Below are 17,943 nucleotides of genomic sequence, written 5' to 3'. Positions count from 1 at the left end.
TTTCCCCCCCCCAACACACACACACACACAGACATGGACAATCCTACAGGTCGGGGCCCTCCTGGGCGCTTCGTGCTGGGGCCCCGCCCCAAAACCCGTTCCCATACTATGCGCGACACTGCCGAGGCAAAGAGACAACGGGAGAGGCAACCGAAGGCCGGCTACGTGATGCCCCCCTGCATGCCGCGTCGCTGGCGGACGCCGCCTTCTATCGGGAGCTCTTGGACTCAGGTAGCGGCAGGGGGCGGGAATGCACAAGCGTGGGCAATGGGGAACTATTTCCCAACGGGCGAATGGAGTTGCGCTTGTTATTCTGGCGGAGGCAGCGGTCTACATGCAGCTAGCTAGCCATTCGATTGGCAATCGGTATCTTTGGAGGTTCCTTTCGGACTTTTGCTGACCTGCGCAGCCATTGGGTGCGCGCAGCACGACGCAGCATATTGATGACCCCGAAGGACCCGGCCCGGGGGGCCCGCTGCGACGTCGTTTGCTCAATCATTCATTCTCCTTAACCAGCATCAACAACAGTCTTCGTGCTATCCATTATTGCGATAGGGAGTGATTACCATCATACACTCCTCGTCATATAAGCCCTAGCTTAACCTGCTTCAGAGTCCAGCAGCCACCCTGCGATTGCGCCCCAGCACAAATAAAGTAGAGCCGCGGCGTTATCGGAACCCTTAAGCTAGCCCGCCACCATGGCGAGCACCCCCACCGGCAGCCCGCTCCCTTCCCGCGCAGATGGAGTTAGTTGCTGCTCGTTGTGATGTCAGGATACCTCGGCAGCAGAGCCCGCTGGTCCACCATGTGGCGGCAGGTCCAGGTCCATCCATCCATCACGGTGTGCCGAATCAGATATGAGGAGGTACACACGCGCGAATACTTAAGGCCATGAATACTGAGGCGGTGAATACTGAGGCTCCAGATTTTCCCGTCCTTTTAACAAGCCTAAAATCAACAACTCAACCAGCGCCCATAAGTCGGCAGGGGCCCTTTTGATCGATAGTATTACGTACTATCGCCCAACTACTGGTCCAGTGCTGCACATTTCCTGGCGGCCTTGCACATCCAAACATTTAGCCCCAGACGACGGCGTGTGCGTGTGAAGGCCGCTGCTGCATCAGATTCACCCTAAGACGTCAATCTCCCGCCGTTTCAGGTGTTACGTCACGTGTCACGCATCTGTGTTGTCACGTGTACACGTGTGACAACCCGCTGCCGTTTTACGAGGACAACCCAAATCACACCACACCTGCGGGAGCCACATCAGACGCAATATGACCGCCCCGCTACATGCAACGGGTTCGTCTTACTCAGATTTCGAGTTGCCTCTTGGAGAACCCAGTCCAGTTCAGCTATTCGTATTTCGGCGACTCTCACAAATTTACATGTTTTCCGTCGGGTGAACGAACGCGATTTCCTTTAAAACTGATAATGGCTATACACCTGCCGCGGGCCATCACACGCATGCCTGCACACATCTCCTATGGCGTGCTTTGGAGCTAGCACAATTTTTTTAAGCCATAATTACACAAGACGCAGAGCTGGACACGGCAACACAAAATGGCTTCAGCCCTCCTGCATGCGCCGCCGCATCGCTCATTCCAACTTTGGTGCCGCTCGCCCTGCCCGCCGCCGCTGCCGGTCCGCCTCCACCTCATTCGCCAGCTCTGCCATCTCCGCCTCCGTCATCTCCTCCACACGCTTCTGCATCACCGCCTCCTCGTACTGCTCCAGCTGCTTAACGTACGTCATTTGCTGCAGCGGTGTTACACGCCCAGTTGGGAGCACATGATCAGGGGCGCATTGCACACAGTGACTACAACAGGCCGATCCAGACCAAAGCTCGGGAATGTATATTAATTCTTTAATAAAAGGATTTAGCTATATACCGGATATAGAGCCAGCTCCTTATGGCAACCCATATGGGCGAAGTGACACAATGATAGGCACCATAGAGCATAGCATTCGGAATCTGATTAGGTGCCGTCCACAGGCACGGATCCCCTCACATCCTCACTCCTCACAAGACAAAACCATGAAGGCCATGACGGGATGTCTGTAGCAGCCCTTTTAATTCGCGCCATGTACAAAGCGCGTGATTGAACAGTGCGCTGCTTGCTAGCTTAGTCACCACCACCATATCACGCACACCGTACGTCCCATGGACCAGCAATTCCAAGCTAATACACCCTTGCAGCCTCCTATGCCGCGTACCTTGGTTGCAACACGGTAGATATAGGTGGAAATCCAGCCCACGCAAATGCCCATGAAGATGATGAGCTGGACCCAGTTACCCGCGTAGCCTGCCTCCATGCCCATGGCCTGAAGCCCATAATAGAGAGCATAGCCCAGGGCGATAAGACCAAACGTGATAATCAAGACATCCTTGCGTGAGTATCCAAACTCTTTGTTGTACACGACTTCTTTGCCGTCATCGCTGCTAGCGCGGACGGGCGTTCGTGACCGGCCTGGGCATACCCTGTGCCCACGGCCTAGGACGTGACTGGTACGCTGCAAGTTCAGTGCACCTGCAAAAAGGCATGCGCGGAGGTATTTGGGAACGGTCAAGCACGGACGGCCACGTATTAGTATATCCACAGGGTTCTTACCAACGGAAAAAGGCACTGGAGTCCTGAAAGATGATTTCTTGCATAGCAACGAGCAAGGCTTTACAAGGAGAGAGGTCATCCTTCCCAACGCCGAGGCACCAAAGGCCTTGCAAGTCGAATGAAGCTAGGTGACAGCAAGAGGCAGTAAAACTGCACCTCCTTTTTATCACGATGATGAGGACGAGGAAGGCCATTGGCTTTCTTGTGAGCAGGAGCGAGAGTGTCGTACGCGTACATTGCCCGGCTTGCCTCCCATGGGTCTGCAATCTTCCATAGACGCTGTAAGACTTCGATAATATCTGCGACCTTGCAAGTACTGGCCAGCTTTAGATACGTCAAAGTCTTACTTTCTACGTGTCAAATTCGTCCGGTCCGCTTCCTTCGATTCCTGTTTCGGCATGGCGCTTACCTCTCTTCATGGCATTTCAGCCCGTCCTGCGGCAGCTGGAGCAGCATATGGGCGCGCCAAAGTTCCTGCCGTAACAGGTGGGGCATTCGGACCGAGAGTTGCAGCTAAAGCGCGGGTCGAGTGCCTTTCCCCTTGTTTTATGAGGGCTAAATATGCGCATGGATCACCATACGGCGTGACGGTTATTTGTGAAAGCGAGGGCTCTAGAAATGTATTGCCGGGAAGAGGCTATATGCATGGAGTGCAAAACTGGAGGTCTCTGGCACGGATTCCTGTGTTCAGATTACAGGTTAACTCGGTTCTCTACTGTCAATGTGGAAAACTGTTGGTGGGCCAAAGTTGACGGTGCATCCCCAAGATGGGTTACAACGCGTCGCCGTTTAATCCAAAATGGCTCGGTTATTGGGTGCGTAGGTGCCACATGAGCACCAGCATTTGTTTTTTTGCAGGGTTACGCACTTTGGTTAAGTGTTTCGCCATCTTGCGGTTTCACGAAGCTTTCTGTCAATCTTCATGCGCAATACTTGCATGTGATATCATGCCGCGATCAGTTATTTAGTCGTGTCTTATTGCAACACGTACCTCATACGCAGGTCGCGGCGTCGCTCGGCGCACTCTGCGTGTGTCGGCCACCCATCAACCAGTCGGCTCCACAATCAATGGCGCGACGCCATCAAACTTACCTCGGACAGTTCCTTCAATCTTCTCAAACATAGAGTCCATGATACAGGTGCGGAGCGGAAAAGCTTGCATACCGGAGCTACATGTGAAGGCTGTCAAGCACACCCCATCGTTTCGTCCAATCCTTTGAACCTTCTGGATAAAGCTCAAGTGCACCATTCCACTGCCGAGGAGGGTTGGCCGCCTCGTCCATTTGGACAGCATATTCAACTACTGCTACACCGACCGTATCCTGCTGCTTCTCTAACGCCGCCTCGCCCTCAATGTCCCATTTCACGATATGGACCACGAATGTAGCCCTGCTAGCGGCATTGATACTAATACCACGCCCGACAGCATGAACAAAGTCCTTCACACTGCAATTTACTAGCAGGCGCGGCGGCGTCTACGCATGCGCCCTCCAAACCCGCTTACCACGATCCATCCCATCTAGAGCTGCAGCTGCTGCTGCCGCTCTGTTTATCGTTATCCTCCTCCTCCTCTTTGTGCCCTGATGCCATACGTTCCTATCGCCCCCAGACCACCTTCAACAGCACCCAGCCCGGCCAGCGTAACGACTGGCGCGAGGTGGAGGGCTGCTATGTGCTTTTCCCGCCGTCAGGCCGCCCGCCCGCTGCGGTGGCGCATTTCCTCGGAGGCCCTTTTGTGGGCGCGGCACCGCAGGTCGGTAGGGATTTGGTAGGGGGGTGGGGATGGCATTTAATGGACGGATTCATCCGGATGGGTTTAGGACTATGAGCCGTCAGAGCCAAGTCAACCAGCCAGGCAGCTGGTCGATTGCCATGCAGATGGTGCACTGTGTGTTGTGTTGGACAGGGGGGTATATCTCCACCCGTGGCCGCTACCCGGCGAAACCCTGTCTTCCCCGGTATTTTGGGGCACCCTCATCCAGTCACCCTAGTCAACTTCTCAGTGGATCGCTCAGGTTCAGCACCCACCACCGGCATCCAACGGAATCTGCCGGATCAACGGCGGCTTAACTCCATTCCTGGTCAGCTCGCAGGTCTACTTTATCCCAGGTCACCACCGTCCATCGATTAGGGACACTCTTGCCTTCCACCATCGGAAGGATTTTCGACCCTGACAGGTCTCGATCCCGGAACCTCCGGTTGCATCGATGTGTGCGTTACCAGTAGTGCCTGAACTTGCGTATACGGAGAGGGGAATCTCCGCAGTGCGATTGCCTTGTCTCCGGGATCCATGTTCAATTTCTAACTACGACAAGAAGAGGCATTGCGAACACCTCTCGTGGACACGAGAGTAAGAAGTGATGCGGCCAACGCTGATGGTCTGATGATGGTTGGATGAGGGAGGTCGATTGCAGTGGCGTCCAGCCGACCAGGAGTGCAGCTGTCCCGCCGCCGTCGCCGCAGTTAACCTGGCAAATCCTTGGCAAATCCCACTACAACATGTGGATGGTAGCGGTGGTGGGTGGTAAACCTCCGCCTCGCGACTTCCTTTCTTTCTGACCGCAGATGACTTACCGCCTGTTCCTGGAAGCACTGGCCAACCGCGACATTCTGGTGGTCGCTACGCCGTACAGGTACGGCACAGATAATGCTGCGCTGCAGGCGACCTGAGAGAATGATGCCGTACTCGACCATCAGCTCGTACGTGCTCGTTCCCTTCCTGAACGCCTCCTGGCCGCCCTCCAGCTTCCTCCCACCAGTGTTTTTGTTTTCATTTTTGCCCTTCGACAGCTTTTCTTCCCGGCCCCCTGACTTGATGCTACATATTGAAAAGGTTCATGTGTTCTTTACTGCCTCGGACGTTTTGAAGACCGCGCTCGCTCGCTCACTTGCCGCTCGTCCCCCCGTGTAGCACCTCATTCGACCACCTCCGTATCGCGGACGAGTCCCAGTTCAAGTTCGACCGGGCCATTCGCGCCCTGGCTCCCTCCCTGCCCTCCACCTCCCTGCCCACCTACGGAGTGGGCCACTCGCTGGGGGGCCTCATCCACCTGCTCATTTCCGCGAGATATGCCGTTCAGGTGTGTGTGTATATGTATATATGTATATATATCTTTATATGTATAATTCATATTTCATATATACACAGGTGTGTAGGTTGTTAGGGAATATCGTCGGCGGACGACATGGCCGGTCCAGATGAGGTCCAGATGAGGTCCAGCCCCTAGTTGGGGGTTGGGATTGGCTTCCTGGAGGTCTTTGGTGTATTTACTGTTCACCGTAGGTAGGTTGGGAAAGTCCACCTCCTGACCTGGCTTTTCCTCGGGGGCTCTGAACCCGCCGGCCCTTGAACCCTCTCGACGGGCTCTCTTACCCCGGCGACCTGTCTCGGTGTTTCAGATCTCCCGCGATTTCAGCACCCAGGCACCTTACCATTTGCATTTTACCGTTACAATATAACCGTCTGCCGTTTCTATCATCCAATAAGCCTCGAAACTTTCTTGTTTAGCTCAATTCGTCGGGGCCGTCCTCCGTTTTCGTCTGCAACAACCTCGCCCTCCGCCCTCGCGGCCGCCCTCCACCCCCCGCTCCGCAGCGCTCCGGCAACGTGTTGATGTCGTACAACAACCGCCCCGCCTCGGACGTCATTCCCCTGCTGACCCCCCTCATCGTGCCCTCAGCCCGGGTGATTGGGCCGCTGGTCAATCAGCTTGCGGCGTCACCAATCCGGAGCACCGTGGAGGTCAGGAAGGGGCCGCATGCGTGTATGTATGTCTGTATGGTGTATCCGGTGTATTGGGTGACACTGGTGGGTGGGAGCTGGTGCAGAGAGAAGATAGGAACCTGGGAGGGGTTGTGTGGGTGATAAAGCCAGCTGATGAAGCCAGCTCAGTCGCCCAAGATCAGTTTACCCACCTCCTCGCCGCCTTCTGCTTTCCTTTCCCCACTGCCGGCTTCACTTTCTCCTTTGGTATTACTGCAGTATCTCCATCAGTAAACTGATGGGGATCGTTTAACCTCCGTTTCTGCGTAGAACTCCCCATTCCTTCCTTAACACCCCATTCCCCTCCACACACCACCCTAAACCCACATCTGGTCCCCTGGCTCCTAACCCGGACAGAACATCACCGAGACGGTCAAGGGCCTGAGTCCCTCCATTGTACGGCAGGTTCTGCCCCTGGTGGAGCAGTTGGCGCCCATCTACCTGGATGCGGCGCAGGGGAAGTATGTGAGTGGTGGGGGTCGGGGGCCGGGCAGGAGGGCGTGAGTGCGCTTGCGTGGATGGGGGGTTGGATGTCTTTTGCACGGTTTGTAATAGTAGTGATGTGTGTGATGTTTGTGATGTAGAGGAAGCGAAGTTCAAGGGTGCATGCCGTGTGTCGCAAGGAAAGGTGGTGGTGGCGCGTATATAGCTTTCAGTTGCGTCTGGCGTCGGATCGGGTCCCTTGCGTCCTTCTCACGCGATCTAAGTCCTTTACCTTCCACCACCTCCTCCTCCTCACACCAGGCATCACCGCATCCATATTTTCCGCTCCACCTCTTGGCAAACCTTGCCTCCTGCTCACTCACGCTCCACTCCCCCAATCCCCTCCTCCCCTACCTCTGAGCTTGCCGCTGCGCCACCCTCACCCTCCACCTCCCCAAATTTGCACATCGGCAGGTGATGATGGTCTTGATGACGCTTTTTATGCATTTCTGCACATGACGCCTTCTCGTTCTCCTTCCCCTGCCCCTTCCTCTGGGTCACATCAAAAGCTTGGTTTATGACCCCCGTCGTTTAATCCCCAGGACTGCTCCCTCCCCGCCTCCTCCTTGTCCCCTCCCCTCTTCTGGCCCCTCCTTTCCTGCCCCGCCCCACCTCCTCAGGAGTTCCTGCCCACCCCGGAGGAGACCCGCATGCTGATCCGCACCTACTACGGGGTGTCTCGCAACATGCTGCTCAGGTTCAAAGACGACCACATGGACGACACCAACAACCTGGTGCAGCTGCTGCAGGTAAGGTTGGAGGGGGGTTGTTAGCTGGGTGAGAAGGGTGAAAGGAAAGCTTTCGAGAGCCTAAGAGTTGTTTGGGAAAAGGGAAGTTTTCGCTGGAACGCGGACGTGAACGCGGACCGCCAAACGGAAGCTTTGAGCTCCGGAGATTGCGGGAAGTGCAGATGGGTTTAGGTGGGGGTCGCCGCAGGGTGCCGAGTGGGGAAATGAGCGGAGCGAGGAAAGGAGGTTTGGCTGAAGAAGATACACTGGAATAGAACTAGACGGTAGACAAGGTGTGGATGGATGAATACTTCAATGCTTGCATGAGGAGGAAGAGTGCTGGCTTACTGCCCGGCTGGCTGCACAGTGGCTTTGTTTCGCACTCTGTGTTCAGACCATTCAACATATCCATTCAGCAACCAGGGCAATCCTATCATCCTAGCTGCGAACCAAGTCCATTTCCAAAGCCTGCTTCCCCTCCGTTGTCCTTCCCGCACTCCCCCTCCCCCTCGTTCCGGTCCTCGTTCCGTCCTGAAGGGCTCCTCTGCTGTGGGGGAGGTGCTGGACCTGGCAGTTCGCACCCTGCCTGGTGACCACCTGCGGCCCATGCAGCAGGCCATTGTGGACCTGCCACCGGAGGTGAGGGTCCGTCTGGAGAGGAGGGAAACGGAGGAGGGGAAATGGGGCCGGGGTGAAGGGAGGGAGGGGGGAAAGACGAACCACACACGATTGAAGCTGCTGCCAGGGCAAGAGAGGGAGGGGGGGAGGGAAGGGGGTTGGTTAATGAACGGAGTATGAAAATGAGTGTGGGTGTGGTCGCGAGGAAGGGGGAGATAATGGAGGATAGGTCAGGGGAGGAGAGCGGAGGAAGCGAGGGGAGAGGGAAGGGTTGAAAAGGGAGGGAGAAGAGGGAGAGAGACGCACATATACACACACGGGAAGAAGCGGAGCTACTTCCCTAAAGCGCAAAAACGTCCTGGCAAGTCTTTTTCATGTCAAGGCAATCCCCCTTCTCCCTCTTCCCCCCACGCACACATAGACATGCACATGCACGTATACACTACATACCCCCGCACGCCCCACATACAGGTTGCCCGGCTGGCTGCGGGGGCGGTGGAGAGCACTGGCGAGGCACTGGGCCGCCTGGCTTCTGTGGCCACTCAGCTGGGGGTGCAGCAGGTGGGTGCGGGGCCTGGGGGAGGGCGGCGGCGGACTGCGTGATCGCAGGTTGTGTCCAGGTCTGTGTGGAGAGGACACACGCACACCCAATCCGAAACCCCTCCCACCTCTCACCCCAACTCTTATCCGAAACTAAATCCCACCTGTCTCGCCCGGCTCTGCACCGTCAGGCCACGGTCCCCTTGGAGGAGCTGTCTCGCGGAGTGGTGGGCATGTCGGCCATGTTCGGAGGCCAGGTGGGAGGTCCCGTCACCGACTCGATGCAGTCGCTGGCAGACGAGGTGGCGGCGTGGATGGGAAGCGGAGCCGTGGCCATGTCGGGCACGCGGGCGCTGCCAGCCGCATCGTTGTACGGCGGTAACATCGGCAGTGGCGCCGCAGGGTACGGTCCAGGCTTGTCCGGACTGTGAACAGCATATCGCGGTGCTGCGTGTTTTGGGGAGCACCAGGAGAAGTACAAAAGTTAAGGGCCTTGCCGGAGGGATGACTTACAGCAGGACGGTGACGTGCAGACGAGGCTATTTTGTGTGAGAGGTGTGTAAGCGAGGTGCCAGAAAGTTTTTGCCTGGGAGTGACTCACGGGACTTTCAACATGTCCGTGTGATTATCATTATAGCACACCGCTTACGATTTAGCTGAGTGAAGGGCGGGGGAGGCGTAGGTAAGACCCGGCGGGAGAGGTTAAAGGGGGAAAAAGGTATGGACGGAGATGAAGACCTCAAGCGTTGCAAGACGAGGGTAATACTCCTCGCGCATGGTGAATTAGCAAATCCATTGATCCATAAAGTCTGCGCGGAATTCCCTGCGGAGTTTCGGCGTGAGCGTACGGCTGAGTGTACGACTATCCCGGTACGGCCACGCACGTGAGAAGAACGCGTGTGATGTGTAAGTTGAAGTATGCATGAAGTAGTGAGCGGCTGTCCAAAGCCGGCAGGGCCCGGCAGGAGGGCTTTTTTGGTTGGGTATCTTTTCGGGTAGCCATGGCGCGCGGGGCGCGTGGACGGGTGTGGATGGGTGTTCGCAGGGTGGAGCAGCGGATGTGTGGCGTCGGTTGTGGGATGGATTTGTCAGGTGTGCATGCCGGATGGGGCGAGACGAGCTCAATACGTCGGCGGTGTTTTGCTTCGCTTGCGTTGGTATTTGTGCATAAAAGAGCTCTCGATGGTTTTCTGATGGGGAAAGGTGAGCCGAAACAGGAAGTTGTCCTCGTCACGCGCCAAGATCGCGATACTTTTGAATTTTAGAACACGAGCATTAACACTTTCAATCTTGTTCTTATTGCTGTTGTACTATTGCGCGCCCCAAACTCTGTGCGAGCGCACAACAGCGTCATACATTCCCCATACCTTTTCACCTCTTCATGGCGCCTTTTGCGCCGCGCGCCGTGCATTTTGCTGCTGTACGGTCACGTCCGTCGCTGTACACCGGCTGATGCTATGTGCAGGTAGACTGGGGTGTACCCTGCGCTTTATTTTAGCTTCCTTCGCTGTATGTATGTATGTTTGTATGTGAATTGAAATGCTTTAATTTCATCTAAATAGAATAAAGCCTTGTGATTGTGTGCTGCCGCTGCGCTATAATAACTGAGCTGGGCTGATGCCGATGTGTGCAAGAGCTGCGTTGGTTATGATTCTGCACCAATCACCCTTTGGACTATATTGTAAAAAAGGGACTCGTCCAACTCGGGGTTTCACGTGACCACAAGGAAGGGCTACATTAGCCCACTCCTAGCTGGTGACACTGCAAGAGGCCTTGGCGGAGCACGGTCATCATCACCTAGAGGGGGTGGCCTACAAGGGCAAAAGGCGCATGCAGCTCGTCGGGAATGCGTGGCATCCTGTCCTGAAGGGCTACTTTTAAGGGGGCACTGCCATCCCGTGCCCAATCAGTCTTGGGGTAACTTCGAGAGTAACGTGCAGCAGGGATGTACGTTAACTGAGAGACGCACGGCTGAGGGTGCGGGTGTACCTTTCTGCAGACGGTATACCTCACAAAGCAGCCGCACGGCGGCCTATCATGAATGCAACATTTATTCATAACAACTCTGTGTAGACGGTTATAAATTGGCTATGTTTTCAACTGAAGGCTAAGAGATTATGGCACGGCGCACAACCGCAGTTCGCAGAAGTCATGACAAAGATATGGTTACAACAGTTGACCGTTGCTGTGAAAAGGACGAGGCACGAAATCAGCATCAGCGCTTTGCCTGCCATAGCCGCGTTTCCAACTTACAGTTTACAGCTTGGACCATAATACGTGACGATTACATGGTTTAGGTGCCAAGATTTCGAGTCTCCCGCCAAACATGTTAACGTCGTACGCATCTTTTCCTACCAAGTTTGCAGCGATTTCTTGACAGTACCTGCTTGTCGATGCGCGTTGACCGAGGATTTGACGATTGCGATTGCTGATTGACGCATGAAAGAAGGCTTGTAGACTGTCGCAACGACGTGAACTTTTCGCCAAAGGTGCATCGTCCCGAAATAATTTAATTCCTAGCAAACGCATAGCAGAGCTTGGGGTTTTCCAGTATGCCGCCAAAGGCACAACAGGAACCGGAAATGGATGAGGAGGATGCCAACGTTGAGGTTGCACCTAAGGACCTCGACGATAAGTCGCTTCGGGCATTTATGGGTTTTCACAAGACCCTAACTGAGGTGCGGCTGGGCACTGTTGGGGGATTTTCCTTCCCCCGGCGCGCATTATGCCAACCACTCCTGCCATGACGACGACCCTATGCAAGTCCCTTTACTTACAATGTACCTGTTGCATGATGTGTGAACGCGATCCTATTTTCTATTATCAATCCTTTCCCAATAGCTTTTGCCTCCTGGACGGCCATCAGCAACATCCCCACGATAACAAAACCCCGCAGGATCCCCACATCATTCGTTTTTTCGACAGAAAGGTACGCCATTGTCGGGCATGATGTAATCCTACAGAAGGCAGGATGGGCTTTTCCGGCGTGTGTGTATGTGTGTGTGCAGCATGAGCGCACCGGTCAAAACTGTGCACCTACCAGGTGCTGCTAGCAGTCTTACCTGGATCTACCGTTTTCACCCTTGGGCTTCAACCACCGCCGCAACCAACCGTCTGCACGCTGTTTCCACCGTGGCACCTACGATATACCATTCCACTCCACCGCCCTCGCGGGATACGTTGAAATTTGCCGCGGGACATTCCTTTTTAGGTGCGACATAAACATACTGTTTATGTAAAAGCGCCAGGAAAACCTGGCGCTTGATTTGGGTCACATTGCCGCAGGCTTACCAACGTTATCCCCTCCTCCTCAGTCACCCGCGCATTCTTCAATGACCTTAACCGCCTACCCGCCAACCATCTGCAGGGTTACTACTCCGTGCACGGCCCCGCAGCCAACACAATTGCACGGCAGTTCTATCGCACGACGGCGGTCGTCCGCGGCGCCGATAGCGGCCTGCCGTACGTTAATGTGAACCGAGCTATGTTTGAGACTATACTGAGGGAGCTGCTGCTGGGCGGTACGGCACATATTGTGGAGCTGTACGAGTCCGTAGGCACTGGATGGAAGTTGGTCAGGTACGCCGCCCAGAGACAAGTCCAGGGGCCCCAGCCCCCAAGAACTCTCTTATGTAAGATGACTCTCTTGTCGTACATGACCAGCTTGGTAGAGCCCCAGTCAAAGATTGAGCCACAACCGCCGCGTTGACTTGGTCCTATGTTAAGCAGGGAAGCTAAAACCATAAATCATAACCTCTAGATAATTTTAACATGTTTTGGACAACAGCAGCTGGGGCTCCCAAGACGCGCCACTCTTCAATCCATAAAAACCTTCCCCTCCCAGCTTTCCTCGCACTTTCCCTTATCCGAATAGCCAAATACATCCTTATGTATTTCCCTTCAGGTCTGCCACCCCCGGCAAGCTGTCTGCATTCGACGAGGAGCTTTATCGCAGCGCGGAGATGTCGGAGGTGCCTCTGGTGGCGGCGATCACCTTCACAGTGTACGAGGGACAAGTCACTGCGGTAAGGAAGGGAAAAAGGGGGCCCCCAGGGGCCAGGGAGGCGGTAGGGCTGGGTCAGCGGCTTAAGTGAGGTAAAGATACACTCCAAGCCCTACGGAGACCCCCCAACAGTGTTAAACATAAATTTCCTCGCAAGCATAAAAGTGGCCCTCTTCCCGCGTTTGCCCTTTGAAGGGCCGATGCTATTGTTAAGGAATCAGAGGCAGCTTCAGGAGAGAGGTGGGAGAGGATTTTCGGATTCTTGGCCTTTTGTACATATACTTTGTTGCCGCGTCACCTCACCCCACCTCACCTCACTTCCCCAGCCCCCCCCCCCACCCCCCCTCCTCTCCGTCTCCTGTTCCCGGTTCCCTCCGTCGCCCCCAGGGCGTCGCCTACGTGGACGCCGCCAGCTGCCGACTGGGCGCCTGTGAGATGGTCCTGGACGACCAGCTGAGCGGTCTGGAGGCGGTGCTGGTGCAGCTGGGGGCGAGGGAGGCGGTCGTCAACAAGGTGGGGGAAAGAGGGTGGCCCCGCGTGTGTGTATGTGTGTGTGTGCGAGAGAGAGGTTGTGTGTGTGTGTGCCTGTGTGTGTGTGTGTGTGTGTGTGCGGGTGTGTGGAAGCGGACGAGGTGCAAATGGGTCAGTAATGTAATGGATAAGTAACGTGCGAAAGGGTTACCTTAGGAACGTGGGAAAGGAAGCCTGACGAAGCAGGTCGTGGACCGCACACAGTGCAGCTGAGGGAGAAAGGAGGGAGGGAAGGGTAAAAGTTAGGTTTTGTCCTGGTGTCCTTATGCTTTGGGTTGTTCGCATATTCATATTGACAACAAATTGTCAGAAGGTCTTTGCGTCATGTCCTATCTCTTTTCATTTCCATTTCATTTCTCCATTTCCATGTTTGTTTCACTACGATACCCCGACCCCCAGCCGTCCCCCGTTCCATCCGCAACCTCCAGGATTCCCTGCCCCTGCTTGACGCGGGTCAGCGGTCTCGTCTGACTGCTCTGCTGGAGAGTGTGGGCCTCATGGTGACGGAGCGACCCGCGGGACTGTTCAGCGCCAAACACCTGGAGGCGGATCTGGCCAAGGTCATCAAGGTGAAGGGTGCTGGGAGTGAGTGTCTCTTCCGTACCGTGGTCCTCATTTCGCGGGTTAATCAACATGTGTAAAGGGGCTGTGTAAAAGAAAATATCAGAACCTTGTCTGGTAAGGATGGTACGCGTTTATGCTCCGTTTTTTACTCTTCTCTCTCATGTGTGTGTGTATGTATGTATGTGTGTGTATGTGTGTGCGTACTTGTGGAGAGATATAGAGGGTTGATCACCGGTTATTTAATACACTCGCCCTAGGTTTGTGTGGCGGCTGGCTGGGGGGCATGGAACACTGGCAGCACCCGGGTTCAGGCACACGCTAAAGCGGGTGTGGGTGTTTGGACAGCTAGTACTCGGAACCAGTACTAGCCATCCCCACGTTCTAGCTGACGCTCACTACACTTTTGTGGCACCGAAATATGAGAAAAAAGTGAATGAGCAGTTGGTGGTTACTGGTTGCTGTACTTTTCTGCAACTTTCGTGCTATGCTTCGGTCGCAATTCCGAAACCAGGGCGGTGCGGTCGAGCAGCACGGTGACGTGTTGGAGCGGCGTACGGCCTGCTCGGCACTTGCTGCTGTACTGTCGTACGCGGAAGTGATGTCCGAGTGCGGTCAGAGCGGCAGCGGCGGCCGTTACGTGTTGTCCTTGTACAACTCCGGGTGCTACATGCGATTGGACGCCACTGCGCAGCGGGCGCTGAACGTGTTGCCCACTCGGACGGTGAGAGGGGGGGAGGGGGGAGGGGAGGGGAGGGGAAGAGGGATTCATACATGGAAATACATACAAAAGTTGAAAGTCACAAGCACCGACTGCATTAGTCCGATCTACCCAACTACTACCAACTACAGCCGATTAGTATGCCAAGGCGTATCGTCAGTCAATTGGGAACCTTGCTGCTCCAAAGTCGGTTATGAACTGCATGGCATGACGATGTGTTGTGCTATCCTCCGCTTCCGCCCAAGTCGTCAGTCCCTGATCATCATGAAGGCTCCTACTGCCACCGCTCGCCCGACCACCGCTCACCCGCACCACGTACCACGTACCCTCTCACCTGGACGCCTCGTCCTCCACAGGACGCGAACGCCACGTACAGTCTGTACGGTCTGCTCAACCGTTGCCGTACAGCTATGGGGAAGCGGCGCCTCAAGGTGCGTTTGCGGTCTCTGTTTACTGTTTACAATTTAAATTTCATATATATACAGACATATACATATATACATACACATGTATATGTATACATACATACATAACCACATCTGCGCGCCGATTCGTTCGCAAAGGGTTACCTCGTATCACCACGCGCCTGCGCTCCTAACGCGTATGTGGTGTATGTGGTTTCCCCTCCCCCTTTCCCCCTCTTCCCCACGTGTGTGCTCTTGCAGACATGGTTGAAGCAGCCGCTGGTGGAACTAGCCGCCATCGCCCAGCGCCACGACGCGGTGGAGGCGATGAAAGGGGATGCTGAGATGCGGCAGAGACTGCGGGACCAACAATTCAGAGGTGGATCGGGGAAATAACCTCCGGGGGGCGGGGGGCGGGGGCCCCGCGTCGGGTTTGGCTAGCTCGGGTGAGGCGGCTGACCCCCATGACAGGACATGACATGGGCTTCTCTGGGATAAACGTTGTTCAGGACGGCGGGGACTGAGCCTTTTTACGACCTTTTACGTGTCGTACGACGTACGACACGTCAGTGTAGCCGTTATACCTCGTGTGTGCATCTCGTGCTCCCATATGATTGTCATCGGTTAGCAATCCCACTTTTTATAATCCCGCCCTGTGTAACACCCCCTTCCCCCCTTTTTTCGCCGTTCCCCAGGCCTTCCGGACGTGGAGCGGTTGACTCGCAAGCTGCAGTCCCGCCGCATCTCCCTCCAGGAGCTGCACCAGCTGTACCGGGCCTCTGCCCGCCTGCCCCTCATTGAGGAGGCCATTCGCTGCCACGAAGGACCGCATGCGGCCAACCTGGTGGAGAGGTACCGGCGGGGGCGGGCCTGGGCGGTTGGGGGGTTGCGGCCAGCGGGTGGGCGGGTGGGTGTCTTAGTGTTTTTCTTTTCCCTCCCTCCTCCCACCCCCCCCCCTCACCTCCCGCTTTTCCCCCAGGTATGCTGACCCCCTGGCTCAGCACCACGACGGCGAACACCTGCAGAGGTTTGAGGAGCTGCTCGAGGTGGAGCTGGGGGGTTGGGGGGTTGGGGGCGGAGGGGGGGGGATCTCTTGAGAGTGTGTGTCCTCTGACCTCCTCATGAACTCTTCGAATGTTCGTTCGTTTTGACGAACAGCCGTAACCCTCTTTTTCCCTCCCCCCTTCCAGGAACTGCGTGGTTGCTGTTGAGTTTGGCAGTTGGTGCTTTTTGGGGGGCGTCCGCCACCGTCGATTCTTTCATTTTGTACATGGACTGCTTTCTATAAGGCTACTGATTCTAACTTTGCTCTAGGAAAAACCCGCTTATTATTAATTACTTTGGTGGTCAAGTGTTTGTGAAACCCTGGGTGGCCCTCTGTTTGCGTGTGTTGGACCTCTTCTCTCCGCTCCCCCTGTCCTCCGTATGTATGTCCAATTAGGCAGCTCTTGACCTGGAGCGGCTGCCTGAGGAGTACCTGATCTCCCCTTCGTACGACAACCGACTGGCCACCTTGTCTGAGGCCAAGCAACAGCTGGAGGAGGAGATTGCCGACCTGGCGCAGGTGGGGTGGTTGGTTGGCTTTACGGGAGGGGAGGGGTGGGTGGGAGGAGGGTGAGGCGAGCCGAGGAGGGGAGGGTGCATGTAAGTGTATGCTTGTTTGTTTCGTTTTGGATTGATTACTACGTCGTCATTATCGCGACTTTTGTTACTTGTTATGGTTTTTCCTTCAGGTCATCTGTAAGGTTTCCCCCCCCCCCGGGGAGGGGTCCCGGGATCCTCCTCCCATGGCCGGTGGCCGCTCTTTTCAGCCCCGACTGGTGTCTAGCATAACTCTCTTCTCCCCCTCCCGTCCATCCCCCTCCCGTCCATCCCCCTCCCCTCCATCCCCCTCCCCTCCATCCCCCTCCCCTAGAGTAATAAACTGTGTGTTTCTTGCGGTTACAATTCCTATTTGTATAGTCGCTGGGGGGGGCTGCGCCCCCCCCCAGACCCCCCCCCTCAAAGGCCTTACTTCACTGACTTCAAGAGCGGCAACTGCGGCATGCCTATCCTGTCTTCTGTATTATCTAATTCTTCTTCTAAATGCTTGGGGCATTGCGTCTGCGGAGTTTCTGAGCCGTTTGCTTTGGTCAAGAATGAACGAATGCCCCGTTGACCTAAGTTGAATGCAACAGCGGGCCGTCTCATGGTGATATTATCAAATGTTATATATATAGTGTATAAGCTCCATATATATAGTGTATAAGCTCCATGTATATAGTGTATAAGCTCCAAATGGTCAGCTTTATATGTGCAGAAGGCATTTGGGGCGACTTATGGCCGAAGTAATGAACCAGTACACCAACTGACCAACGATTCCATTTCTTCCAGGCTCAGAACCCCATTTCTTCCCAAAAAAGTAATATATTACCCAAAAAAACACTGCCTCCAAACCTCTCCCCTCCAAATCCCCCTTCCCCCCCCCCCCCAGTCCGCCGCTGACGACCTGGGGCTCATCCTGGACAAGACCCTGAAGCTCGAGTGGCACCGGGCAGCCAATGTACGAACCAGGTGCTTGAGGATCACTCAGAAGGAGGAGAAGAACGTTCGGAGCAAGCTGCAGGCCAAGTAAGGGAGGGGGGGGTTGGGGGGAAGGGACTGAAAGACGGGGGAGTGGAGGAGAACGTGAAGGGAACGTGTTTGTGTGTGTTTGTGCGTGCGTGTGTGTGTATGTGTTGTTTGAAAGGGAAAGAGAGAAAGGTCGTATTTGAGCCTTAGCAACTGAGTCTAAGCAGAAAGAAAGGTCGGCGAACTAACGGCGGCAGGCAGAGAAGCAGCAGTAGCAGTAGCGGTTATCGACTGAGGACCATCCGCTCCGTATTCCGGTGGTGGCGCTGCCAGCGAGAAGGGATCCCTCGCGCAACAACGCACCTCTTTAACTACCTGACCTGACCAGAACGTACGTAGAGAACGTAATGTAGCAGTGGCTGGCAGCAG

The 17,943-nt window shown here is 55.3% G+C and overlaps 3 protein-coding genes across 3 annotated transcripts in view; 2 read left to right on the top strand and 1 right to left on the bottom strand.

The window, feature by feature from the left end:
- Window positions 1-381: 381 nt before the first annotated feature.
- VOLCADRAFT_76641 (uncharacterized protein) lies at window positions 382-2,771 on the bottom strand. Its single transcript, XM_002955220.1, has 3 exons — window positions 2,613-2,771; window positions 2,218-2,531; window positions 382-1,758 (listed from the first exon to the last, which is right to left on the bottom strand). The coding sequence occupies exons 1-3, from the start codon at window positions 2,689-2,691 to the stop codon at window positions 1,600-1,602; spliced, it is 552 nt and encodes a 183-aa protein (XP_002955266.1). The 5' UTR covers window positions 2,692-2,771; the 3' UTR covers window positions 382-1,599.
- A 124-nt stretch (window positions 2,772-2,895) lies between these two features.
- On the top strand, window positions 2,896-9,175 carry VOLCADRAFT_106736 (uncharacterized protein; the record flags this gene model as incomplete). The annotated part of the gene is made up of 11 exons (XM_002955278.1): window positions 2,896-3,098; window positions 3,615-3,751; window positions 4,222-4,365; window positions 5,178-5,245; window positions 5,524-5,692; window positions 6,208-6,354; window positions 6,733-6,840; window positions 7,479-7,607; window positions 8,124-8,225; window positions 8,676-8,765; window positions 8,936-9,175. The coding sequence occupies exons 1-11, from the start codon at window positions 3,011-3,013 to the stop codon at window positions 9,173-9,175; spliced, it is 1,422 nt and encodes a 473-aa protein (XP_002955324.1). The 5' UTR covers window positions 2,896-3,010.
- A 2,121-nt stretch (window positions 9,176-11,296) lies between these two features.
- The window catches only part of VOLCADRAFT_96164 (uncharacterized protein), a gene marked incomplete at both ends in the record, with an annotated part of 12,600 nt that continues 5,953 nt past the window's right edge, over window positions 11,297-17,943 (top strand). Inside the window, 13 exons of the mRNA XM_002955277.1 lie at window positions 11,297-11,422; window positions 11,641-11,673; window positions 12,112-12,323; window positions 12,649-12,769; window positions 13,135-13,260; window positions 13,707-13,847; window positions 14,354-14,563; window positions 14,917-14,991; window positions 15,226-15,343; window positions 15,660-15,816; window positions 15,944-16,010; window positions 16,406-16,528; window positions 17,438-17,574. Of these exons, the coding sequence (XP_002955323.1) occupies window positions 11,297-11,422; window positions 11,641-11,673; window positions 12,112-12,323; window positions 12,649-12,769; window positions 13,135-13,260; window positions 13,707-13,847; window positions 14,354-14,563; window positions 14,917-14,991; window positions 15,226-15,343; window positions 15,660-15,816; window positions 15,944-16,010; window positions 16,406-16,528; window positions 17,438-17,574 (1,646 nt within the window). The remainder of the gene's footprint in view (window positions 11,423-11,640; window positions 11,674-12,111; window positions 12,324-12,648; window positions 12,770-13,134; window positions 13,261-13,706; window positions 13,848-14,353; window positions 14,564-14,916; window positions 14,992-15,225; window positions 15,344-15,659; window positions 15,817-15,943; window positions 16,011-16,405; window positions 16,529-17,437; window positions 17,575-17,943) is intronic.

This window comes from Volvox carteri (assembly GCF_000143455.1).
Source record: "Volvox carteri f. nagariensis unplaced genomic scaffold VOLCAscaffold_50, whole genome shotgun sequence".
Taxonomy (NCBI): domain Eukaryota; kingdom Viridiplantae; phylum Chlorophyta; class Chlorophyceae; order Chlamydomonadales; family Volvocaceae; genus Volvox; species Volvox carteri.
Note: the sequence above shows the minus strand (reverse complement) of the source record. Positions and strands in the feature narration are given on the sequence as shown.